This window comes from Cimex lectularius, unplaced genomic scaffold, assembly GCF_000648675.2.
Source record: "Cimex lectularius strain Harlan isolate CLEC.00 unplaced genomic scaffold, Clec_2.1 scaffold23, whole genome shotgun sequence".
Classification (NCBI taxonomy): domain Eukaryota; kingdom Metazoa; phylum Arthropoda; class Insecta; order Hemiptera; family Cimicidae; genus Cimex; species Cimex lectularius.
This window is the reverse complement of record NW_019392690.1, coordinates 133,963-160,000: the sequence shown is the minus strand read 5'-3', so window position 1 is coordinate 160,000 and position 26,038 is coordinate 133,963. Positions and strand designations below refer to the sequence as shown.

The 26,038-nt window shown below is 35.9% G+C and overlaps 2 protein-coding genes across 9 annotated transcripts in view; both read left to right on the top strand.

The window, feature by feature from the left end:
- The window catches only part of LOC106661224 (FH1/FH2 domain-containing protein 3), an 87,606-nt gene extending 62,182 nt beyond the window's left edge, over nucleotides 1-25,424 (top strand). For 2 of the 8 annotated variants that reach the window (XM_024225894.1, XM_024225896.1), the window contains 21 exons: nucleotides 5,801-5,910; nucleotides 16,671-16,729; nucleotides 16,805-16,872; nucleotides 16,930-17,035; nucleotides 17,233-17,439; nucleotides 17,494-17,674; nucleotides 17,735-17,860; nucleotides 17,960-18,120; nucleotides 18,271-18,567; nucleotides 18,677-18,850; nucleotides 18,926-19,299; nucleotides 19,360-19,497; nucleotides 21,655-21,813; nucleotides 21,907-22,089; nucleotides 22,150-22,269; nucleotides 22,352-22,486; nucleotides 22,549-22,691; nucleotides 22,763-23,030; nucleotides 23,094-23,238; nucleotides 23,316-23,465; nucleotides 25,055-25,424. In XM_024225894.1, the coding sequence (XP_024081662.1) occupies nucleotides 5,801-5,910; nucleotides 16,671-16,729; nucleotides 16,805-16,872; nucleotides 16,930-17,035; nucleotides 17,233-17,439; nucleotides 17,494-17,674; nucleotides 17,735-17,860; nucleotides 17,960-18,120; nucleotides 18,271-18,567; nucleotides 18,677-18,850; nucleotides 18,926-19,299; nucleotides 19,360-19,497; nucleotides 21,655-21,813; nucleotides 21,907-22,089; nucleotides 22,150-22,269; nucleotides 22,352-22,486; nucleotides 22,549-22,691; nucleotides 22,763-23,030; nucleotides 23,094-23,238; nucleotides 23,316-23,465; nucleotides 25,055-25,128 (3,378 nt within the window). In that variant the 3' untranslated portion in view covers nucleotides 25,129-25,424. Of the gene's footprint in view, nucleotides 1-5,800; nucleotides 5,911-16,670; nucleotides 16,730-16,804; nucleotides 16,873-16,929; nucleotides 17,036-17,232; nucleotides 17,440-17,493; nucleotides 17,675-17,734; nucleotides 17,861-17,959; nucleotides 18,121-18,270; nucleotides 18,568-18,674; nucleotides 18,851-18,925; nucleotides 19,300-19,359; nucleotides 19,499-21,652; nucleotides 21,814-21,906; nucleotides 22,090-22,149; nucleotides 22,270-22,351; nucleotides 22,487-22,548; nucleotides 22,692-22,762; nucleotides 23,031-23,093; nucleotides 23,239-23,315; nucleotides 23,466-23,545; nucleotides 23,602-25,054 lie in introns of those variants that run through there. The other 6 variants (XM_014384505.2, XM_024225897.1, XM_014384487.2 and 3 more) reach the window with 6 other exon arrangements.
- Nucleotides 5,917-6,815, top strand: LOC106661250 (U8 snoRNA-decapping enzyme-like). The gene has a single exon (XM_024225898.1). The coding sequence runs from the start codon at nucleotides 5,979-5,981 to the stop codon at nucleotides 6,744-6,746; it is 768 nt and encodes a 255-aa protein (XP_024081666.1). The 5' UTR covers nucleotides 5,917-5,978; the 3' UTR covers nucleotides 6,747-6,815.
- Nucleotides 25,425-26,038: the final 614 nt, after the last annotated feature.

The window sequence follows — 26,038 nt, the reverse complement described above, 5'->3', positions numbered from 1 at the left end:
CGCTCAAACGCTTGCGATCAAGAAAGGCCCTCTACAAAGTATTCTTTGCGCTCTAGCGTTATAAAATAAAGCATCTCTATTTGCGAAATAAAACTATTTTTGCCTCCACGTAAAATTATTAACAGCTCATCCAAAAAAGGAAATTGTGTAAATTAATAAATTCTAGGAGTCGTGAACAGACTCTTTCTTATGTTTGTATCAGGTGGTGATTTAAATCACGTTAATTTATTAGCGTGAAAGAAAGGGCTTGTTTAACCCCGCGAGAAATATCGAGAACTATATTGACGTGAATGTGACCAGGCTTCTATGTTTGTATCTGGTGATGATGTATACATATGTTGTATGCTTTGTGTCTATTTTCGACAGTCGAAACCCAAGATTCAAACGAGAAGCTAGCATTTTAAGATGTCGTCGTAGTATGCATAGAAAACAGTCAGATCAAGACGACAAATCTGCAGTTCAAAGCAGCATACGTGTGAAAGTCCAGAAAAGGAGGAATACACGCAGAGGGTCGGTGATGACCTCAGCAGTTCGTCGGACTATAAACCTCCCACATTATATGTCTGTATTTTCCTATGGGTTTTACGTAGCAAAAAACATGCTTTTCTCAATATTTTGCTTAGTACAATCTTTCACAAATATTTAATTAATTAAATTGTTTAAATATAGATTTTAACAAAATTTCATCAGTAGGATTTTATTGAACATCAAAAAATGTGAGAGAAATATTCCGATTCCAGGTGTGTTTTCACGTCAAGACCTTCGTCGAAAGGTGTTTGGCCAGGCCTATTCAGCGTAGTCGAGCCGGACACGGCCGAGTCATCCAATTAATTATGGATCCTGAGACGTCGTGGGAGATGACCGAACTGAAACTCGTTTCCCACAATTACACCGGGACCTTTCCACTTTATCAGTTTCAGTGATCAACCTCTTCCACCCTCGACCGCAATTATTTCCCTTCCTTCCGCCCCAGTCGGACAATGCGTTTGACCTACTCGAGGGAGAATGACTTGCCCTGGAAAAAAAAGTTTTAAACTATTAGCATCAGAACAACCCAATTGAAGGCAATTTGCCCTTCTTGAAACTTGTTTTTATATTTATTTGTATCCTGAACGTGAATTATATAAATTAAAAATTGTTCTTAACGGTATAAAATCTCGGGCAAAACGCTAACGCTTGGGCCAGTACTGCACTCGGAGGACACGTGGTATGAGAAGCGAGCCAATGCTGTACTCACTCTCAGTTTGTTATCGGGTTCAGGAGGATCTGCAAGACCATACATAGGCCCCGAACCTATCCTTGGGATAACAAAAACAAACATAGAATCCTCCATCGCAGAATGGATCCAAACAAAACAAAGAGGGAAGTGGATAAACTCTAGCGGTGCTAGACATAGTAAACTTATGCTGAAACAACCCTCACCAAAATTGGCAAAAACACTGCTGCAATTGGAGAGGGCAAAACTCAAAGGAGTGGTGGGACTACTAACCGGTCACTGGTATCTGAGAAAACATCTACACAACATGGGTATATACAGCGATGACCCCATTTGCAGATTATGTAATGAGGAGGAGGAAACAGCCACTCATATCATCTTCGAATGCGAAGCAACAGCTCAATGGAGGTTTAACCTAACGTAGGAAAAAGACTCAGGGAACCAAATTGCAGCAATAACAGTCAATGACCTGATACTTCTGAGAAGAAGGATTGAGTCTATTGACTAAACTAGGGAACTGGGAAGGTACAATAAGCCAGAAGGCTGCAGTGCCTGGGGAATACAAGCCCCGCTTCCCGGCATCCCTTCCACCATACCATACCATCGGGTTCAGGCGAGGAAGGGACTTGGAGGTTTCTTGAGATGGGAGGAAGTGGTTCGCACATTTGGATCAATTCTTTGACGAAGGTCATTGTGTATAGTGATGTGTAGTTATAGTAAGGAGTTTAGAGGTTTCTTCTGTGGACTTTTGATTGGAATGCTTGCATTTGTTGGATGTCAGATGGCCCGGTGGAACCCCCACAGTTCCGCACCGTATTTCCAAATAGGTCGAAGTAGTGTTTTGTACAGAGCTGTTCTTTAACGTCATGTCTAATTTCTTCGTAGTTGTCCCAATCGTCTAATTAGTTCTTGTCGCTTGAGTCTTGTGTGAAGACTCCACGTCAGTCTACTAAGTATGTCGGTAGTTCTTTACTGTTAAGTTATGGGCGTGAGCAAGACTGTTGTTTACCGTGAACTTAATTTTTGGTTCATTTTTCACGTTTCGCACCATTCTTCAATGAGCTCAAGATGCTCCTGGTAATTGGAAGTGGCTTGGGTAGGTTTGGAGTTAGGAGGCAAATTGCGAAGTCCGTAAGGATAGTTAAAATGTATCGGCTGTTCAGCAGTATTGTATATGGTACCAAGTGTCACAAATTTGTCGTTTATACCAGGACGAATACTGATCATTTGGATTTCAGATAGTTCTTAAAGGCAGTTAACAACATTTCCGTCCAAATTTTTTCCTGTATTCACCAACACCCCTTCGACAAATAAAACACTATACATTTCTTTTATAAAAGGGCTTTGAAACGCTTGCTATTCACTCTAATCCTTGGCTTCCATTTCTCAATGATAAATCCACAAAGCTCTCCGTGAAGGTAGAAACGAAAGTGGCATGTGAAATGTATAAACACATGAACGTGCATAACTGAAGTGCCAGATACAAAGTAATTAATTATTATCAAAGATACCAAGTCCTGTGATTTCCTTTATACGTATTACATCACTTTGGATTTTGACCTCTATATCCTATTGTTCAGCAGAGAAGTCCATCCACATATCCTCGGCTCTAGAAAACAAACATTGTTCAAACGTATTTCTAGACGTTACGGAATAATTCCGTGTGTGGCATCCCAGCCTCCTTTACAAGTTAAAGCGGACCCTCCTTCATCCTGAAATCCGTCCTCTTGAATCGATGGTTTAAATTGAGAATCGGCACCGATTTTTAACCCATCAGCTATAGCTAGCTAGCGTTCTACAAGGAAGTATCCTAGGTCCAATCCTCCATACCATCTACATAACATACCTACACATCTTAACTCACTACCTGGATGACACCCCAGTCCTATCCTAGCCACAGAAGAAATCCAACATCTAATCCTCATTATTGACTCGGTGGCGGATCAGGTTGAACGAGCAAAATAGCCAACCAATAACAATCAACCTCAAACGGCAAACCTGCCCACCAGTGCACATAAGTAACAAAGTAATACCACCATCCAACCAAGTCCGCTACCTTGGACTTTACTTACATAGCAGACTTGCATGGAACAATCCTTTCAATTTAAAGTTCTCCGCCTCCCTTCTACGACAATCTATGCCCAAATATTATAGCAGTACCACTGTGTGTAGCTCCATCGATGCCAAATATGATCAGTTTTTTATTTCTGAAGTAAATATGTTATGACTGATTGAGCTTGATACTTCATTTTTTGTGCACTGATTTATTTTGTTGCAAGCCTTTTGAAGGTTTTGACCAGAATGATTGACGTTACTAATGAAATCACTGTTGCATCGTCTTCAAATATTGCAATTTTTTATGTTAACTATGTAGATGATTCCCTAGTGTATAGCATGTAAAGTAATGGACCTAATATGTTCCCTTGGGGTACTTCCGTTGTTTGTTTGTTTTTTCAAGAAATAATATTCATCTTCTAGTTTAACTCTAAAAGGACTTTCAGTTAAATAGGATCCGATAACATTAGCATACTGTTTTAATTCTAAAAATGGTCCACCACATCCTTCAGTTCTAGAATTAATACTGCTGGTCACTACATCCTTTCTACATCCCTCTTAGTTTACTCATGAGTCAAAAACCAGATCCTGTCAAAAACTTCTACGTCAATCAAATGATCCATAAAGACTTTAAAATTCGTGAAGGATCTGATCCGAACACGCTTCCTCAATCACTCTAAACTATCGCACCACCTCAACCGACTAAACGTCCAACCCTTATAACCATGTGCTGTTTAAATCGCCCTCAAAAACTCCTAGACTACCCTAGCCCTAACTAAATAATAGTTCCAGTACTGGCTGGTTGCCCACCACACTTGCCTCTTGGCATGGCAGATCTATCAGATTTGTATACAACTACACTATATGATCAATGTATATTTTGCACAGTTAGCAATAATTTTTTTTTAATACGCATTTATAAACCCAGAAATTAGTTGTGTCCCACAGTGCAGCGTACTCGCTCCTTTCCTTTATTCAATTTATACCTCCGGCCTACCTGCGCAACCTAACACTATCACCTTCACCTTTGCTGATGATACCGCAATCCCGTAATCTCCAAAATCACCTACACATCCTAAAATGCTGACTCCGTCAGTGGAGAATCAAGATCAACGAAACCAAATCAACAAACATAATATTTACCCTAAAGAAAACGCTCCCATCAGTATACCTCAACAATGTTCCCATCCCAATTGCGAACCATGTACGATACCTCGGACTCTACCTGGACGACTGACGTTGAACCCCCATACACGACTTAAGCGCACAGACTGCAACATACGATTTTTCATGCTTAAACGTCTACTCGACAGACGATCAAAACTGACAAACAAAAGAAAACTTTACATTGCCACCCCGGCCCCCATTTGGACATACGGATTTGAACTTTACGGGACTGCTTGGCGTTCCTACCTCAATCGAATCCAATCCCTTCAATCCAAAATCCTCAGAACAATAATCAATGTCCCTCTTGTTACCGAGCTAGCCCAATCCCGCTACAAAACGTTCCATTCGAAACTACCCCATCTTACTCCTGGGTGTTGAGACCCATGAGGATCTTTAACGTCCGGACTTATCCCCAAGGGGACTTCTCAGACGCCTAGTGTTCTCGAAAGAACACCAGGAAGATTTTACATGCATGGACTTGTCTCATCCCTTGGCTAGCGAGGTAGTGCAACACTAACCAAGTTCCGAAATGCCCTAAAAAGGGCACATCCGTGCATGTGCCTTAAAAAAGGCAGTTTTGTGGTTTCCAGCACACCCTTTTAGCCATGCCTTTCACCACCCCCGGAGAGATAGAGAAGGCACTGTATCTCCAGCTCCGGTTGGCCGGTACCCTCCAGCTAAGGTACAATTTGTTTACAAACCATGACCATCCAAACTACCCCATCATCCGAACCCTTTCGTCAAAAACCTATCATCCACCACATTACCTAATAATCCCAACATAAGATTGAATCGTCGGTGGCCCCGCAACAGCCTTAACACTAGGACGGAGTCATCTCGCTCATCGTATTGGTGTACTAACGGCTACCATCACTGGATCATGTTTACTTGTTGCGTCGAAGCATGCAGTTCAAAATATATATAAAAAAAGGAATTAGTTGTTCCCCATTTTTCCCTTATTCAAAATTTTTAAGGAACAGGCATTGAAGTCCTCTATCTCTTTTTTCACGATTAGCCCGATGACCGCACAAGTCTTGTAGATTCTGTTATCTTGACTTTTTTTTAAACCGACAAGATCCCTCCCACTGGTGAATGTGATAAATTACGAGGTTACGAAATGTAAAGTAAATACATTTACATACCTCCATTAGTTTTATTTTATCGTGCTGTAAACCTCGGCTTTCCTCTAGACCGCTTTACCTTATCTCAATTCTTTAAATTAAAGTTCACGGCTGTTATTTGTCTTTTAGAACTTATTCGATTGGAGAACATTTAGGCGGATTTTTATTTTAAAATAACTCTTTAATATCTGGGACGAGGTGTTTATTTGTATCGATTTTATTTTTTTTTATTTTTTTACAGCTGGACGATACTGCGCTCCAACTCTACAAAGACGGCGATTATGGTTCTTACCTCGATCTGGACGCTTCTATCAACGAACAGCAAGAGGAATTCGATTCTTTTAACTCCAAGTAAGTAGTAGTGCGTTGAAAATTTTATTTTTTCGAAGAAATCGTTTTATTTCGCCCGAGTTTGCCATATGTTGAAAAACACAACCACGACGAAAATGGATCTTTTAACACAATCGAGTGGAACAGGAGCTAGGACAGAAAAGGAAGGGATGTTATTCCACAAGGAGTGTCAGTTCGAAGACGAACTGGGCCTCTCCACGCGGCCCGGGGAATACAAGCAGGTCCAACCGGCCGAACTGAACGAAGGAAAATACAGGAATTGTACACAGGCGTCCCACTGCATGTTGTACGCGGAATCGATAACCCCCATTTTGAAAGTGTACAACCCGAAAGCGATAATATTCATGCAGTTGAGGTTCGACGGCCACCTGGGCTTCCCCGGAGGCGTCGTAGACCCGGGAGAGACGCCGGAAGACGCGGTGAATCGCGAACTGGTAGAAGAAGCGGGTCTTCACCCCGGTGAAGTCGTGCTCGAAGACGACGATCTCTGCTGCATCCATTTCAGCAAAGATAAGAACCTCCTTCTCTACTTCTACGTCAAAAAACTGTCCGAGAAAAAGATGTCAGTACTGGAAAAGAAGACCATCAACTCTTTGGAATACGGCAACGAAGTCATGGGGATTGTAAGAGTACCTCTTTACACGATGTCGGACGGCTTCAGGGGCTTCCCGGCTTTCCTCAGGTCTTCCTTCATCGGCAACTCCCGAGAACAGCTCTTCCAAGGGCTGATTAAAAAAAATATAATGACGGCCGGCGAAATTCAGACAGCCGCGAAGGCGTCTCCTGCCTTCGTCTCGACTAGCGACATCGAGAATGCACAAAAATGCGACGGATAAAAGAACACACCCAGGAAAAGAAACAGCCCTTCGGAATAAATCTAAATCATTAAAAACACTTTTAAATACTGAGCTACTTTCATTGAAAAATAAATTTCGTAAGATAATAAGCATAAATGCTTGCTTTATTAACAGAAAAAAATTATTTTCACATGAATGAAAAGAACCGAAAAGTTAGTATTTCAAATATTAAGACTTAATAGAAGCTGTACTTAATATCTATTTACGCATAGGTTAGGTTAAACCAGGTACATTAGTAGACTTTCCTTTTTACACGTGTTCATTATTTTTCAATATGTGTCTTTTATCCTTATTTACGGTAGTTCAAGTCATCCCTAATCATATCAAAAATTGCATTTTCTCTATAGAAGTGGGTTGTAATCCAGGCATCTTTAGGGTGTGACTATGAGAGTCCAACATGGAATCCCTCCAATAATTATTTTTCTTTTTCTATTGATTTTTACATCTGTAAAACGGTAAAAATGCTGTAAGAGCAAAATTGAAATTAAAAACATGTGAGGAGAAATCACCCAGTGGTGAGATTCCTTTAGAAAAAATAAATAATGCCCAGTTTGTAATTTTCTTTGTAGTTATGGAATCGTGTGGCCATGGGTGACTCAGGGTTTATCTGGGATGGTAGTGGAGCTGAGCTGATGGACCAAGGCATTAGGATGAATGACTAATTTTTACATAGGTTTTCGCTACTTCTGGAACAAAGATGATATTAAGTCCTCGGTGTATGTGAGGTTTGATACATAACTGGGATTAACAGTTTTTTTAAAGGATCCGTTGGGCGCTGGGATGCTTGGTTGACCCCCAGAGTTAGATACCCTAAGTCCATAAGGCTTGAGCACCATAGTGTATATTAATCTTTTGTAGTTAAGTGGAAGTTTGGATCGCCTGTTGAGTGATGGTGATAACAGTTTGTAATGTCTGTTTAGTTCATTTCGTTTTAGTCGTTTGTCCAGTTGGAACCCCAAGGAACGTACGTGTTCGTCAGGGGATGGTGAAATCTCGTTAAAGTGAACACGTGGTAATGTAATATGTATGAGGGTGAAGTTAATGTATTGGCCCTTCGTCGCATTTATTTTAATACTCCACTTTTTGGACAAAACGACGAGGCATGCAAATGATTTTGAAGGTTTCTGTACGCAGTGGCTAGATCTTTATGCGGGGAAAGGATTGCTGTCTCGTCAGCAAAAGTGGAGAGAATTGTTTCTGAAAGAATAGAAATGTAAAGAAGAGGTCCAAGAATGCTCCCTTGTGGGACGCCAGCTTAGGATACATAGAGGATATTGCTTACCTATGATTTTAAGATAATGTCTTAGATACTGGCTAGGATGCCCTTCAGCTAATAATTCTTAGAGCAGCATTCGACTACCTGGAGCTTAGCACAATTGGATTTAAACATATTTCACCAAGTGGGGGCACCATAGTTATTAATGGATGTATAGTTCATAAGTTTTTATTTTTACTGCCCAAGAACGCTTATTAAAGACCGGGTAACGGCTCCATAAGTTGATCCATGCTTTTGAGCATTTTTTTTATGTGTAACTAATATGGAATTCAGATACATTCCAAGGTATTTAACATATATTACTTTTTTATTTTATTTTAACAATGTTTTTAACATTCTTAGCCCATGGTATTGGCGACATGATTTTGACATGATTGACAATGCATGTTCTGAGTCGAGTAAACAGTACTACTTCAATATTTCTACCATTAAGTCTGAATCTCCATTTTTTTTAAATATTTCAACCAACTATCTAATTACTCACAATTCTCTGCAGATAGAATCAGCCCTGTAGGATGCTCTAATAAAGGCCGTTTCAACAGCAAAAAGAGCCAGTTGGGCTGTAGTTTTAAGCTTGCAAAGGTCATTTATATAGATGTTAGGGTTGGTTCAAGAACAGAACCTTGTGGGACCACAGCTTTTATGTTTCTTAAAGGTGACCTTATGCCATCAAACTGTACAAAGGATTTCCTATTGGTTACGTAATTTAATTGAACGTGTTAGGTAGTTTGGAAAATGATAGACGTTTAAATATGAGACCTCTGTGCCAAACACAAACCATCCCCATGCTTTTTTACTTGAAAATTATGGAGAATCCAATCTACCACCTATGGAAGAGAATGCATGAGCCTGATACATGGTATTTTTTAATTTTCTAGTTTATTACTAGTACCCCCGTATAGACGATCTTATTGTTAGATGAACGCCGTGCGATTGTACAGAGAGGCATGGGGACGATTTAGACCCTCTGCTGATATCCTGCTATGACACATCCCAACTAACAAATTAGAAGTATAATAGCTATCATATGACATGTAACATGGTTTATGTTCTTCAAAAGAAAAAATGATGACCGATGAAACAGTCATGGCAGATGAAAAGTTTGCCTATTTTGTCCAGGGTTATTATCACCGCAGGATTTGAATCAAGATAAATGGTTAGGGAGAAATCAGTAAAGGTGTTACATTAAACTATGTATTTTATTCGGTTTCTGCGTTGTTTGAGGTACGACTATACTTACGCCGTTTCCCGTGCAATTCTGTCGAGTCCTCGAGGCATAAGAAAAAAGGATGCCGGTTTTCAACACCGGATCGTAATATTTTTCGAGTTTAACCGGCGATTCTAAAGTGCATCCTGAGGTCTTATCCGATCAAAGTTCACAACAGACAAAATATAATAAGACGGTTGATTATACGTCGTGTGTGTCCTATTTTAACAATACACAATTTTAGGTATCTACAAAGGAGGAAAAAGATTACAGGTTTAAACAAAACTATCTATTACAATTCAGAGGGAAAAAGAGTTATTGTTACTTTGAATAGAGCTCACGAATGTTTTTATTTGTTTCCTTTCTTATTTTTCATTTTTCTAAATTATAATTGATTATTATCATTGATTTAGAAGATAAATACTGGCTTTGGATTTTTCACTCACTCTTAAATACCTTCTTTCTTACATATCATTCGGTTAGGGTGGTGGCGTACTCGATATACCGCCATCAACCCTCTCACAATTCACGCTATTAAATACATTCACTCTCAACACAAACTAAGGATGCAAAACTATCAGTAATATATACAATAAAACAACCCTATTTAATCCAAGAATCAGAACTGGGGATTCAAATACTCGATGCTCAGGCAAGAACTACACGCTCCCTATATGGAGGCAAGGAACTGTACCCCTCAATCAAGTGAGACACATCGAGCTACCTTTCTCTGCATGCCGAACAAAATCATTATAGAAATTATAAACATTAAAATTTCTGAGCGCAACATTTATCCTATTTTCCTAGCTTCTTGAAAAAATATTATATTTACGACCCTGATCAATTCTCAATGAAGTAATGTGAATTATCGAATCGAATGATGTAGTCCTTGAATGATTAGATATTCATCGGTTTATATTCATGAGAGCTATCAATCCTAATTAGAGCTAGTTCCTTGAACGCAAACAACGTCTAGAGGCGCATTAGCGATTCCACGGCTTAGCCTCTACATCTGACAAAAAAAAATCTACTCCGGTTTTATAACACGGGAACAATTTTAATCCGCCATTCCAGGCACATTTTCCAGGCGATATTTCCATGCGAACTTTGGACGGTCAGTGTATTGACCGTTCATCAAAAAAGTGCTCGCGGTCTCGTTCCGCCGTCTCATCACTTCTCGATTTTCCTAAAATAACGCGCATTTAATAAAATATTGAATTTCACTATGACAATAATTTTCAGACACAAATCTTTGCACGACGTCGGACAAGAAACGAAAGCACCACTGGCTTTTTAAATTCTGGTATAAAAGTTGTCACGGCACAAATCAAAAATCCAACGAGTCAATTGGGGTAAAATACAGCAAAAAAAATATAAACTCAAAATAACTAAAGAATAACTTCGTCGTCGGAAAGTAGAAGATTATTATCGAAAGGATATAGAGTAAAAGTGATACAGACAAAAATAACAATTCAATTCACTACTTTTCGTGGTCCGCTTGACCAATTAATATCTGGCAATTAATTCAGGTTTTTAGTTGAGATAAAAAAGTCAATGTTATGAGCGGGATTCGAACCCACGACCTTCGGCTAGATTCACCGCTACTCTACCACCTGAGCTATCGTGACTTCGATCCTCTCGGACGCTAACTTCCCATCTCAACCCCACCTTTTGAATTTTCCCTCCTTTTTGCCATTTTTCAAATATCATGTAATCTATTTGATTCTCGGCGACAATTGAAATGGCCACGGAGAGCTTCAGTGAAGATATACTTCATTTTAACTTATTCAATTCACTAGTTTTCGTAGTCCGCTTGACCAATTTGAAATATGATTGTTTTATTCTATATAACACTGATAGTTTGTCTTATCTAGCGTTTCTCGAGAGTGAATGTATTTATTAGCGAGACTGTAGTGTGAGAGGACCTATGGCGAAATGTTTACCCCATCGACCCACAATTAGGTTAGTTAAGGATTATAAGGCGTCCGATTTTAGTACTATGTGCATATTGTTTTTTTCTCTCAACTTTATTAGATGATCTGAGCTTTTTGCCTATTTTCCACCCCCCCAAGTATATCACTTTAGTGCTCGGCTTGATTGATTTGCCCTCTAGTTTAATAATACCTTCCGATCGCACCTGTTAAGATTAACGTTTGGCGTTTTTCTGGGGGAATTTTTAAATTTTTAAAATTCTTTTCAGCACACCGGTTTAATATTGACTATTTACCAGCTTGCGGTTCAAGTGAAATTATTAATCATTACTGAAATTTAAACAAAATATTTCAACCTCGTTCCCTTTTCATTTGTTAACAAAGGAAGTCCTTGGCAACTGACGATTAAAGAACTCATTCAATAACTACAGGCGTAATTATAACGCCGTATAATCATAAAAAGGAGGGGCTCAAAGGCAAAATCAATTAAGCAGAATGTCTCTGATTGAAATTATATTTTATAATTTGAGGATCACACGTAATTTTTTATGAGACAAAATAGCATTTTAGGGTAAAGCATAGATTTTGGCCGGGTGTTAACTGAGTAAAAGCGGAGCTTGTACTCATAGAACAATGAGATGGAAAAGAAAGTAAGAGAGATAAGAACACAGACACATCTGTTTTATATGCAACGTGAATAGAAAAGTATGTAAAAGGGGGAAAAAAGTAAAAGTGTACGTAGACGGTTTGAATAGTAATGAGACTTTTGTAGAATGCGGGCTACGAAGAACTTATCCTTCTAAAACAGAACTTTAAAGCACTAATTGACGGCTTTGTGTATGAAAAGTCCTTTGTCGTAAGCCCGCCGTAGTCGTAGGTCGTTGAATGGTCCCTTGTGTAATTCTTCATTCTTCATCCGGATCGGAACGGATTCAATAATCCTCTCTTGTGTATTGTGTGTCATTCCTTTTTCCTTACGGTTACATTATGACATATATGGTACATTATCGAGGTTTCCGAGGTCGTTTTTCTACTTGATAAAAATGGTTGAATTGATTTTTTTTCCCCCCGGCCCGTTTTCACAGTCACTGAACCGAAGTGTGGAAAACAATAAAAGAAATGGCTTTTCTCGTCAAGTCACCTTAGCGTCAAGTCACAAAGTAGGATCGCATTTTGCCTGGAATTTCTACAAAAAGGGTTGTCATTTGACAGTAAGAAAACGAAAAGGATAAAACGTCCACAATAAAACTTTTCAACAAGAAACTCTAATAAGGAAGAATTTACTGAAGAAGACCACTCCAGGAACAATACTGATAAAATCATTATGATTTTTCCATAAAACAAAATTTTTTATTTGACATTTAACACGGTAGCCCTTTTCTTCTTCGGTATTAATAATAATAAAGTTTATTAAATTTATAAGCAATATTATAATAATGTGAAAATAAATGTACTCAATAAAAAAATAACGACATGAATACTCCATCGCTTGAAGGTGGCGAGAACATAGTAGTAACAGTAATAATGATGATAATAATAATAACTGAATAAAGTAAAATATATAAATAATTTTATACACTGTAAAATAATATAAACCCTCTGATTATAAATTATTGTAAATAGTTAACAAAAGTATAAATTTTCCTGAACTAAAATAAATAACTAAATAGAAACTAATATAACGAATTAGTTAAATGCAATAAACCCAATAAAAATAGATTAAGTAGAAGAAATAAGGATAAACAAGAATATAAGTAAGAAGGGAAATAAGTGTACACACAAAAATAAAAAAAATTAATAACATGTTAACATTCAACACAATCCTTCCTATACATCAGGCCCCTGGACCAATTGGATCCATTTAACAAACTTAAAAATTAATTTCTTGTGAATACACTGCAGCTGAAGAACAATCTTCTATATTCAGAAAGAATAGGGCAAACTGCTATAAAATGGAAAATGTCCTCCCTTGTTTGCAAGTTACAAAGACGGCATTCTTCTCGTTCTGAAGATTGGTACGGTTTGTAGTTCAAGTTAAGCAACTCGCCCCTTAACTTCACCAACTGGATGGATTGAGGATTTAAATTTTGCTTGTTCCTTTTTGCTATTATTTTATTTACTTCTCCTATTTATACTCTTTAACTAAGATATATTTACATCAGTTATGCTTTGGGTCTTAAGATAACCACTCTCTCATCTCTATAAGCTGGCCTTTCTCCTACCTCACGGCCTCTTCAGACATCAGTCAATTAAAAAAATATACATCAAAAAAACACATAAACTTTACAGATATAATGAAAATATATACATTTAAAACCAAGTTAATCTACCATAGTGCACAAATCACTTATTTCACGGTAATAAATTACATTCACACATGTCATTCTTCATTCACAACACTATGCCAGAGTACTTGATATTTCTTGGAGTAACTGGGGAAGAAGTCCCTTCATTCATGCTAATAAATTACATTCTGAATGCCCTAGACTGTCGAATTACTTAGGGTGATTGAGGAAAAGCCTCTTCATTCACGCTAAAAGTTACAAACTAATCCATATTACTTAGGGTAATATGGGCACTTCCATTCGCGCTAATAAATTACATTCCCACTGCCCCAGAGTACTCGATATTCATCGGAACAATTGGGGAAGAAATCCCTCTATTCAGTAATAAATACATTCAGAGTGCCCCAGGCTACTCGATATTACTTGGGCTGATTGAGGAAAAGCCTCTTCATTCATGCTAATAAATTACATTCACACTGCTGTAGAGTATTCAATATTCCTCAGAATGATTACAGAAAATGCCCCTTCATTCATGCTAATAAATTACATTCAGGCCTCATGTCCCATTCCCTGTTAGAAGATAAACACCAGCCTCTTTACTACCTATGCAGCATAAACAGTATTGATCTATTGTGCACAAAATCCCATTAGAAGGTGCTCATGTTTGATCCTGGTGTGACCTGTGTGCAACATGGTATGACGCAGTCCTCTTATTTCTTCTTTTAATTTAAATTAATTTCATGTGTTTCAATCCACAAGATTTTCCATTCATCGCTGTTCTTTTTATACCCACTGGGCATTCAGAGTTATTTGAGTCGGAATCCACCCCATGAGTGTACACGACAATTTAAATTTTCTTATTGCATATAAAATTTCATCATCTAAGAAACAATCATAATTTTTTTAGTTCATTTTGTGTTACGAAATTTTATAATGTAACTTTTATAAGCTTTATGCTTCCAATAAATGGATATGTTCATATCTTCTTGGTGCTATCATTGACAATTAGTCATGTAATTTAACTTGTCTTCTTGATATGTTATCTTCTAGTACTGTTACACACACATATATATATATTACAATTACAATAAATAATTTTAATGTACTCCCCCCCCCAAAGAGTTGTCGCTCCTCGATGTGCTGACCGTAGTGTCTATACCTCAGGGGAATTAACATAGCCCATTATGCTTGCTATTATCTCACTTAAGCTAGTGCCCATGAGGTCATCACTTGTTAAGTACCAATGGAGGTTTTGACAGCTAGGTCATTTCAGCCCCCAACTATAATTTAGCCTAAAACTAACTAATTTCAATAACACAGTCACACTAATAAATACTTGCACACGTATGTATATTGTACTCATTCTGATTAATCAGTGGAGTACTCGATATGCCTCCATCGATTGTCACACAATATTAATAATCTAATCTAAATTAGGGGTGATGGGGTACTTTATAAATATTCTATCATCGACACTAAACCCCTCACCACTCACGCTAATAAATACATGTACTCAAGCAAAACACATTTATGTACAATATTTTTTTTTAATGTCCTCCAGAAAGCAGGAGCTACCTTGCCCAAGAACCATTCTTAAATTCGGCAAGATGCCTACATGCTCTCCCATACATCCGGATAGAGGGAAAATGAGTAAAGCCAAGCGATCAAGTCAAGTACTTGGGAGTAATATTAGGTGATAACCTGGACCCGGTACACCACGCTATTAAAATAAGGGAAACAACAAGAAGTGTGTACAATATATTGAACGGAATAGCGAAAGTGGAATATGGACTTAGCACAAAAGCGCTCTCCACAATCTATAAAAGTGTCCTCCTCCCAATACCAGTTATGGTGCAGCCGGATGGGTCAAACGACTACCGAGCAAAAGCAAAGCTATAATAGAGCAAAGCCAATGAATAGCTCTTATAAGAACCACAAAAGGGTACAGGATGATTTCAACGCCTTACAAGTAATAGCCAACGCACCGCCAATAGATCTTGTCCTTAAAGAAAGGGTGGTCATACACCAAAAAAAGAAAAATGAGGCAATTGATACAAACCAAGGAGAAATAGACTGGTTCCGAAGCACAACTGGAAAGGAGGCAAAAGGGTACTTGAGAAAAATAACAAGGGCATCATGGCTAGAAAGATAGACAAACAGCAATAAAGGTCGGCTGACATCCAAATTTTTCCCCAGCATTGAAAGGAGGCAAAAAGCAAAATGGCTACACCCCAACTACTGGACCACCCAAATCCATCAGGACATGGAAACTTCACAAGCTATCTCCATAAATATAAGAAAACAGAAAGCCCTTTATGCTCCATTTGCAGCACCGAAGAAGATGCTGAACATAAACTCTTCAGCTGTACCAAATTCGTTTGCGAAAGACCATCACCTCAGCAGAATGGCCGCCTAATCTCCATAAACTAGTCTGTGATATCAAATCATTTGCACCACTAAAAGGTTTTGCCTCAACTACGCTTAAATTAACAAGTCCCTATTTATTCTGATTAGTAAGTCCTAAATATTGTTGTTATTGTTACAGTTTTATTACTGTAACAATTAAAATAGGTTTAGGTTTAGGGTTCCGGGCTGTTTTCCTCTTCTTAGTAAGAAAATTTTAGATAATATGAATATATAAAAAAGAAAATGTAAATGTGCAAGGGAAGACCTTTTGTTTTAGGTTTCAAAATGAAAATATTGTTCCTTCGAAAACCGACCAGGGGTTTCGCCTGAAGGAAATATCGTTGGGAGGTAATTTTATCCGATTTATTTGAAGTCCCTTAGATATATAAATTCGATCAAGTTAAAGCGTTTGTCTGCCAGTATGGGGTCTTCCTCAGGTACGGCGGGGTGGTGGAAAGGGTAAAAAAATGCCTACATGCTCTCTGTAAGGAGCTTCTATTATGTGTGGCACTCCTTTCTCATAAAAGTGACACCTGCACGGCCCAGGAGCAGGTGCCCAATATCCTTATTAACAATATTTGTAAAATCTATAGTTTTTTTATTTATGTAAGGATTCTGTTATTACTCGATTCATCCATTTTGAAGAAATCTTGTTGAAATGTAATAAGTTTTATAGTCCATTCTTGTTTTGGAGAAAAACAGCATTATTAAAAGCGTAATCTAGCATAACGGGAAAAAAATGTTTATGAATTAAAGGCATACCTTGTATAACTTAAAAAAATTATTCTTTATTTTCAGCAGAAAGAATTCAATCGTTCTACGAACGCAGCTTTCAGTGAGGGTTCATACCATAATCGGTGAGTAAATTTTACAAAAAAAAAAAAATCTTTAACTTCTACCATTAATTCATTAAAAAATTTATTTTATTTCAGAAAAATTGTTGAACTCTGAAGGGAGAGAATTAAGAAGAGCTTTGTTTTCCCTTAAGCAAATATTTCAGGTATGCTAATATTAAATACCACAAATATTTTTATATATTTTTTTATATATTTTGCAGGAAGATAAAGATTTGGTGCATGAATTCGTCCAAAATGATGGCCTTGCTTGTCTCATAAAAGTAGGATCTGATGCGGATCAAAACTATCAAAATTACATACTAAGAGGTAAATGTTAATTATTAACAAAACTATAATAAAGAAAATATAAACCAATTATAATTAACAAGAGTAAATTGAACTTAATGCTAACAAAGATGTAAAAGAAGGAGTGTTGGAAGGTAAACTTTTAGAAAACCATATTTAACCCAAATTTAAAATTTCATTTTGCTTCCTTTGCAATAATTCGATATTTATATTTATAGCCTTGGGCCAAGTCATGCTTTATGTAGATGGCATGAACGGAGTGGCTGAGCATCCAGCAACACTTCAATGGCTGTACAACCTTGTATCTTCCAAATTCAGACTAGTAGTAAAGACGGCTCTTAAATTGTTGCTTGTGTTCGTCGAATATGCTGAGACTAACTGCATTCTACTTGTAAAAGCAATCAAAGCTGTTGATTATGTTCACAGTAAGTAATCTTCTTAATTTTATAGATGTAGTTTATTGATTTAATTACTTTCAGCGACTAAAGCTTGGAGCAACGTCATGGCTTTAATGAAGGGCTACGATGCTGCAGATACCGAACTTTTAATCTATTCCATGACCTTAATTAATAAGACTTTAAACGGGTTACCGGACCAAGATATGTACTATGACCAGGTTGACGCTATTGAAGAACAAGGGATGGAATCCATCATTCGAATGTACGTAGTTTCACATAATTTTTATTTAATTTTATATTTACGATTTGTCAATCGACACAGGTTCATGGCAAAACAAGGAACTGATTTGGACCTATTAAGACAGTTTCAAATTTACGAGGCTGTTCTTCATCACGAAGATGGGGATGAAAAGGGAACTCCACTACGCCAGTTAGATGAAACAATTAGGTCAGTTAGATTTTTAAACATGCCATAAATCAAATGTGTTCTCGTAGTGTTGGATTATAAATGTGCCTGAGAGTATTTCAACAGTTGTTCATTTTACAGGAAGATTATAATAAACAGGAAAAGCCTAACAAACGGTAATGTCGATAGAAGGAAATCTAGGAGATTTTCGACAGGAAATAGTCCAATAGCATTGTCGCTGTCCTCCAAGGTTTTAACCGCAACGTCTCCAATCGCCTCGGAGGATATTTACAAATTAAACGGTAAGATCTCATTCAATCGTGATTTTAATTTCAAAGCCAAAATGTACTTTGGCTACTGAAAAGTATACAGAAACATTTTTAGTTTGATTTTAAATTGGCTGTTTGATTTTCCTAACGCTTGTGTTCTGGTTTTGAAAAACTAACAAACAGCAGAAGGAGCAGGAATGACGCCGAGTCTGAGAAGGAGGAGAGAAAGAGCCGAGCGGCAAAAAAGTTTCATAAGGGAACAGACTCAGGCAAAGGGGCTGCCCATTGTGATTTCTGGGTTCGGTTCTCCCTCCGAACAATCAAATGGCTATTCACCCTCTGAAGACAGTAATAACAATGATACAAAACATCACAACAACACTTCATATGAAAACCAATTTAATAACATTAACAATAATAATAATAATAATTTTGAAGGAGTAAAATTAGATCTCATCTCTCAGACGGATGAAAAAAAAGGTTAGAGTTTTTAACTTGATTTGAATTGAAATAGACATTTGCTGCTTTATTAATTTCTATTGTAATTGTATGACTACTTTTATTTGAACATTTCAATTCCTTAATGCAGATCCTAAGGAAAATGTGGATGTGGAAGATGGCAAAACTAACGGATACGCTGTCATGAGAGAAGGCACTGTGAAAGATCTCACACAAAAATTAGCGAATACGCTGAACAGCCCGAGTGATGATTCTAAAAACCCTTTTGGAGATATGAAAGGAATAATATCTAAAGCAAAAGAAGGTAAAACAATACTGTGTACCCAAAATCTACAATAGATTCAAATTAAATACAAATTGTACAAATAATTTTCAATAGAATTGGCAAAATCGCAATTGAGAGGAGACTGTCCGAGGAGTCCAACAAGTGCCGATATCCTGGCTAGAAATCAGCCTTTGGAAATTAAGAAATCGGAGACTGAACTTCACTGGGATTCTCTCAAGGAGAATTCAACAAGAGCACTTCATCTGAACGACCTGGACTTTACAGACCTCGCTAGTGATGAGGAAAGGGATTTATTGGCTCCAGCCGGCATCGGTAACGGTGCTCCTCCTCCACCACCGCCGATCATCGCCCCTCCACCCGCACTCTGCCCACCTCCGTCCATCGGTGGTCTTCCACCACCCCCTGCACCGAATCTAAATCAAACTTCATCAAAGAAAACTAAAAAAACATTAAAGCTGTTTTGGAAGGTACAATCTTATTACCTTTTTCAAACATTATTTTTTATTTTTTTGTTTTTGTATTGTTAGGAAGTGAGAGATGATCCTATCGTATTGGCAAAAATGAGCAATGAACGTCTTCTCTGGGATGAATTAAGTACCGTTGCTATCGACACACAAAAACTGGAACATTTATTTGAATCTAGGGCTAAAGATCTGATAACAAAGGTGAAAATGATATTTTTTTAATCATTCACATTAAAACAAACAAAAATATCTATCATCAACAAAACATGAAGGTCGGAGTAAAAATATATTACCTGATTTTTTTAGTTTAGTTTTGATTTTTTTATTAAAATATTATTTATGTAGAACATCAAAATTGGAACATAACAGGACATAGAAAACTTATATATTCAATTTCAGTATCTAACCATTGACTAGTAACTTATGCATGCTTTTCTATGTTTATTTCTGCCTGTTTAATGTTTGGAGTCACAAAAATTTGATTTTTTATTTTTATTCTCATTATTATCATCATTCCAGCCCTGTCAAGTACCTCACTATTCACAGCTTTTTTTTTAATTTATTTTCTTCATCATTTCAATCAGTGTCGGGTTTTCTATTTACTGGCTTAAAATTTATATTTAAATTGTATCGGGTTGTAAAATAAGTCTGTAGCATTTTTGATTATTGAAAATTTCAGGCACTTGTAAACAAATTTAGTTTTGTGTGTGTGTGTGCACATGTAATGTATTTATTAGACACGACTTAAGCTTGAATTTGGTCATCATCGATGGTTGAGGGATGACTAGAGTGCTTTATTTTTCACTTTTTGCAAGTGATTCTTCTCATAGATTTAGAACGCTTTTTGACTTACAAATCAAAATTTCCACTTCCAAGTAGACCACTTACAGTTCTATCTTTTAAAGCATCATCACCACACGTTACAAATTTTCCTAACACGTGGTTTTCCCTTTGCGGTAATCATTTTTTCATTTTTAAAAATACAAATATATAGAACGAAACCAACAGTAGAAACAACTTAACAAACCCCTTTTCAGAATGTGTCAATAATGACTATATTTTGAAACGAGAGAATTTTTTTTTTTACCTTAGCTTTTGCTATTAGTTCACTGCTCTGTTTATATCCTCCATACCCTCCCTGACCCCAACCTCACCATACCACGAGGGAGCTCTTGATGTTACTTTTATTATAGACAATCTTTTACCAATCTCACCTGTATCCAACCAACGATCAGGGGCTTAACATCTCCCAAAGACCGATCCCGGGCCCACAATAAAATTAAAATATTAAAAATGCTATAGACTTATTTTACAGGCCAATATATTTCAAATTTACTTTTAATAGTGCTTTTGTAAAAAGAAAAAATAACACATTAGAAAATAGGTCTTCTGAATGTGATATAACATTAATCTGAATGTTTAGAGTAGTTCCGATTTGCTTTGAAATGAAACGGGTTCATATTATTTTTTAAATTGAAAATTGTGTTGAATTTAAAAGTAGACTTTGCATGAATCATCAAGCATGAATTTACAACTAACATTTCTGTTTGTATTTTTTTTTTCCTGTAATTTTCTTTTTAACATAAACACAACAATTTTACATAACACATTTTCACATGAGTTATACTAAAAACACATTTCAATTGAGCGATAATTAAGAATACAATTTTTGTCAGAATTTTATAGACATTGACAATAATAAAATAATTTTGTACATATTAATGATAAGTTCAAACAAGATCATTTTTTTTAATATCTTAAAAATTAAAACAATTTTTGTTTGGACTTCACTTGTATATAAAAAAAATGTTTTAGCTATTTAAAAAAAGAGAAAATGCTTTCCTTAAATACTAATATTTTGCTTGTTTATCTTCTTTTTGGTGACTGGGTCCAAAAATCATTAGGAGGTGAGTCTTTCATTTTATTTTTGCATGATATTTCTTGCTTCAAAGAAAGAATTGCAACAAAACATTTATTTGTGAATGTATTTAACGATAAAAAAAGGAAAACTAATCATTTGTTGTTTTTTATTTATTACCTCAAATATATTTCCCATGGTTCTCAAGCTGAAATATTTGCACTATCTAAAAATTTAACATTGAGATAGTTCCACTGTTTGCTTTCGGATTACAATACGCAAATCAAAAGAGGTTCAAACTTTATACTTTTTCGTACCCTCTTCTCACTATGATTTTTTTTTTAATCTCCTCTTGTGTACATTCTATTTTTTTGACAATTATAAAATTGATTTTGTTTCGTTTTCATTGTTGAGCTTGTCTACTTTTGTTTTTCAGTTTCTATGTTTAATCCTAACCAATATTTTCTCTCTTTTTTTTCTTTATCCTGTTATTTGTACAGAAACAGCAAGAAATGAACAAAAACAAAGAAGTGATCGTGTTAGACCACAAGAGATCAAATGCAATTAACATAGGAATGACGAAACTCCCGCCTCCGCGTTCAATAAAAACGGCAATCTTGAAAATGGATGCAACTATTATGAATAGAGAAGGGATCGAGGCAAGTTTGGAACTGCTTATTTCAATTTTTTTTAATATATAACAAACAAGACAGAAAGTTTTTTAATTCAAAAAAATTTTTTTTCTGGACCAGAAATTGTTAACTATGCTGCCGACAGAAGAGGAAAGGTCGAAAATTCAAGAAGCACAATCTGCAAATCCTGAATTGCCCCTCGGCAGTGCGGAACAATTTCTTCTGACTTTAGCTTCAATATCGGAACTCCCTGCACGTCTAAAGCTCTGGGCTTTTAAACTCGATTACGAGAACCTGGAAAAGGTGGGTGCACTATAAAAAAAAATTTTTACAACTTCTCAATGTTTTTTCTAAAAATTTCAGGAAATAGCAGACCCTCTAATGGATTTAAAACAGGGAATGGAAACGCTTAAAGTCAATAAGACTTTCAAAGCTATTTTAGGAACTCTTCTTTCGATTGGAATCTTCCTCAATGGATCTGAAGTGAGAACAATCGATTTTCTATTTTAAAATGTGCTTATATCGAATAAGATTATAGTTTCTCAAAAATAAAAACAATTTTCAGGTAAAAGGATTTCAAATAGAATATTTATCAAAAGTTCCAGAAGTAAAAGATACAGTTCATAAGCACACGCTTTTACACCATCTCTGTCATATGGTCATGGAAAAATTCCCAGACTCGACTGACTTATACTCAGAGGTGATTTTACATCACTAATTATTTATTCAAACCACTAACAATTTACAAATTATTAAAAATAGATCGGCGCCGTAACAAGGGCTTCCAAAGTAGATTTTGAAGAATTGGCTGCCAACATAAACAAAATGGAACAAGAGTGCAAAGCATCTTTTGATCATTTAAAAGTAATATCCAAGCATGACGGGACGACAAGTATGAAACTGAAGTATGTTTTTAAAAATCTTCATCAGATTGTATAAATTTTATTTTATTTTTTTTTAACATGATGAGCTTAAGAGTTTCAGATTTTCTGGCTGACTGTGCCGAGAGGATAATCGTTATAGACAAAATTCATCGGAGAGTCATCCATAGATTTCACAAATTCTGTTTCTGGCTAGGCATTCCGATGCATCGAGTGGGAGTGACCAAGCCGAACGAACTCTGCCGAATAATTTCAGAATTTGCCCTCGAATACAGGACGACGAGAGAAAGGGTGATCCAGCAGCTGGAAAAGAAGGCCAGCCACAGGGAGAGGAATAAAACCAGAGGAAAGATGATAACCGAGGTTATTATTCATTAACGTCGCATTCTGTCTTTAAAATATTTTAACCCCGTTTAAATCTTTAAGGTCGGCAAGTTTAAAAGTCATGAAGACAAAAAAGATGCAGAATTAAAAGAGCTTTTAGGCAATGGAAATGTCGACGGTAAAGAATCAAAGACAACGCTCCAAGGCACACCATTATGGAGGAGGACCAAAAGAGATTCTGTTTTAGGTAATTAGCCATCTATTTAAGTTTTAATTAAATCAAACTTGACAAAGAAAAAAAAACAATGCTCAAATTCTAACTAGCCATCAGCCCTTCTGTCGATGGGAGTAATGGTAATCTGACAGACGGAGATGATGAAATTCTTGAAACCCTCGTCAAGACTGCAACCAAATCTGTTGCAAGGACAACTCCAAGAGAAAGGAAAAGGACGCGAAATGCAGACCGTAAATCCTGTAAGTTTTTTTTATTATTATTTCATTTTAAATTATTTCTCTTATAAAAAAAATTGTTCAATTGTAATAAATGATTATAGTGGTGAAACGGTCAAGAACAAGAGAAAATCTTGTCAGCACCAGCCCAGTTAGCAGAGTAGGTTTATCAGTTGTGTGAACCCATCGTCTTTTTATGTCTTTTTATATCTTAGCATGCTGTAAACTGTTTTTTCTGACTTGTATAAACATTAAAAGTGTGAGTCGTAGTAACTCGTGTTCTCTGGAAGTTATTGTTTTTGTAAGGTGTAACTTGTTTAAAATTGAAAAAAAATTATATCTAATCTAATAAAAATTAAATATCAATCATTTTATGCAGTTCAATAATGTGATGATTTTTGCAACTCGTGATGTTTTAACAACCTTTAACAAAATAAGCCAAAACTAACAAAACGCTTTTGTTCAGCTTGAAATAATTCTGGACATAATCTCCAAGAGAAAAAGATAGCCCACCTTAATATTTTGGGTATATGTTAATTTTTAAATTTTTTTTTTTTAATCATAACTTTTTTGTTACATTTTTGGTAAATATCTGCCAGTACTGTATTATTCCCTGGAAATAACAGTAAATATTTAAGACAAAAAGAAAGGACATATTCACTTTTTATTAAAACTTAAAGTTTAAGTTAAGAACACTTAAAATGAATGACAAAATAATTCTAATACCTAGTCGCCACCTTTCTCCAGTTCAGTTAACATTCAACTGGAAGGTCGTAGAGGCAATAAACATCTTGAGAAAATTATCTTTTAATCTAAGGTTTTGGTTGAGATGAAAAAGCTAGCATCACGAGCGGGATTCGAACCCAGACTTTCGGCTCAAAACACCTCTAATCACTTGAGCTATCGCAACTTCAATCCACTCCTCATCGAAGATGCATTAAAAGTATAATTTTCTCAAGATAATCATTGCCTCTACAAGCTAGTTAGTTGATCAGCCTTTTAGGAAATCAGGCTGAGATGAGGAAACAAGTAAGAAAATTAATCTTTAATTAATTAATTTTCCCCCTTTGGATAGGTGTGTATTTATGACCCTCTTTATGTTTTTGATATTGGTTGACACTCCAGCTCTTAGAGTGATTTTCCAATCTGCCAAATAGAAGTATGAAGCGATCCTCAAAATTGCTCATTTTCCCCTGCTGATGAAGACAGATTGCCCATCTGGTATTTTCTTCTTTTTAGCCTCCTGGATTATTTAAAAAGGTAGAAATGGCTTTCCTTTTCTTGATACTTCCAAAATTAGTATTCCACAATTTTTCATAATTTGCGAGTTCAAAAAGCGTCAAACAACTAGCATGACCCGTGTTTAAACCCCAAATGTTTACAACAAACTGAAGTTTCATATGATGGATTGGATTCCACCTCAAAGTCAAAATATATATTATTTCTAGGTGTTGAAATTTTACTGACAATAAAGTAACAAGATTCAATTAAAACTTTGCTGAAAAAGTGAAAAAAAAAAAAAAAAAAACGCAAGTCAAACTTGGGTGGGCTATCTTTTTGTCCTGGACCTTATGTACATATATTGAAACTAATTAAAATGTATTATATTACAGTGAGGAGAACATTGAGGAACGGGCTATCAGAAGAAGACAGAAAACATCTTGCTGCTTACATTAAAGGCTATTAAAATTTACCATACTTTTAAAACAATTAAATTTGCTTGAAGTGACAAATGACACACAAATGAATTAACATTTAAAGAATGGATCGAGGATAAAATGGAAGTAAAGGTAAAAGATAAAAAGTTCCTTTTTTATAAGAGTTGTGTAAGATGAAATGTATCTTAAAACAAATGAAAAGCAAATGAAATATAAGAATAAAGAACGGCTGTCCAAAATAATTTGAAACTTTGTGATATTAACTTGTTTATTTGTAAGAGAGTTTTCTCAGACTTTGTTCATTTTTAAATTGTTATGTATGAATTTTTTTGTTTTGTTTTGTTTATTACTTTAAAGGCATTCCACAAAACAGTTGTTTCATTTTTGTTTTGGATAAAATGAAATGTTTATTTATGTATAAATCAAAAAACAACAAGTTATCTGCTTCAAACAACTTACAAAACAATCTTAATTTTTAATCATTTTTTAAATTTATATATTTTTCTTTTGATTTTTCATTAATTACGTGATAATGTGTGGTACTAGTCAGTTGCACAAAGTACGATTTTAGGTTGTTTTATTTTATTGGATTTTTTTCATTGTCATATCAGTTTGGGTTTTTTTTCTTTTACATCACCTGAGTAAACTTATTGAGAGAACATTTAAGCCAATTAAAAATTTATACATTCTTAGTCTTTCAAAAATAAAACGTTAATTAAAACATTTGTGTGTATCATTTAATTGACCTGAAAACATTTAATATATATAAACAACATTTATTATTTATTACACTGTTAACACAACAAGTCGGTTCCCTCTTTTTATGGGTACCTGGACAACAAGATAACTAGATAAAAGATTGAACAACATTGATCATCGTCAACCCTCAATTCTTTTCCTGTCTTTTTCGTGTTTAAATCCTTCTAATTTCTTTTAATG

Bases quoted from the DNA above. Each gene is read 5' to 3' on its own strand.
- LOC106661250 (XM_024225898.1), top strand. From the start codon at position 5,979: ATGTTGAAAAACACAACCACGACGAAAATGGATCTTTTAACACAATCG.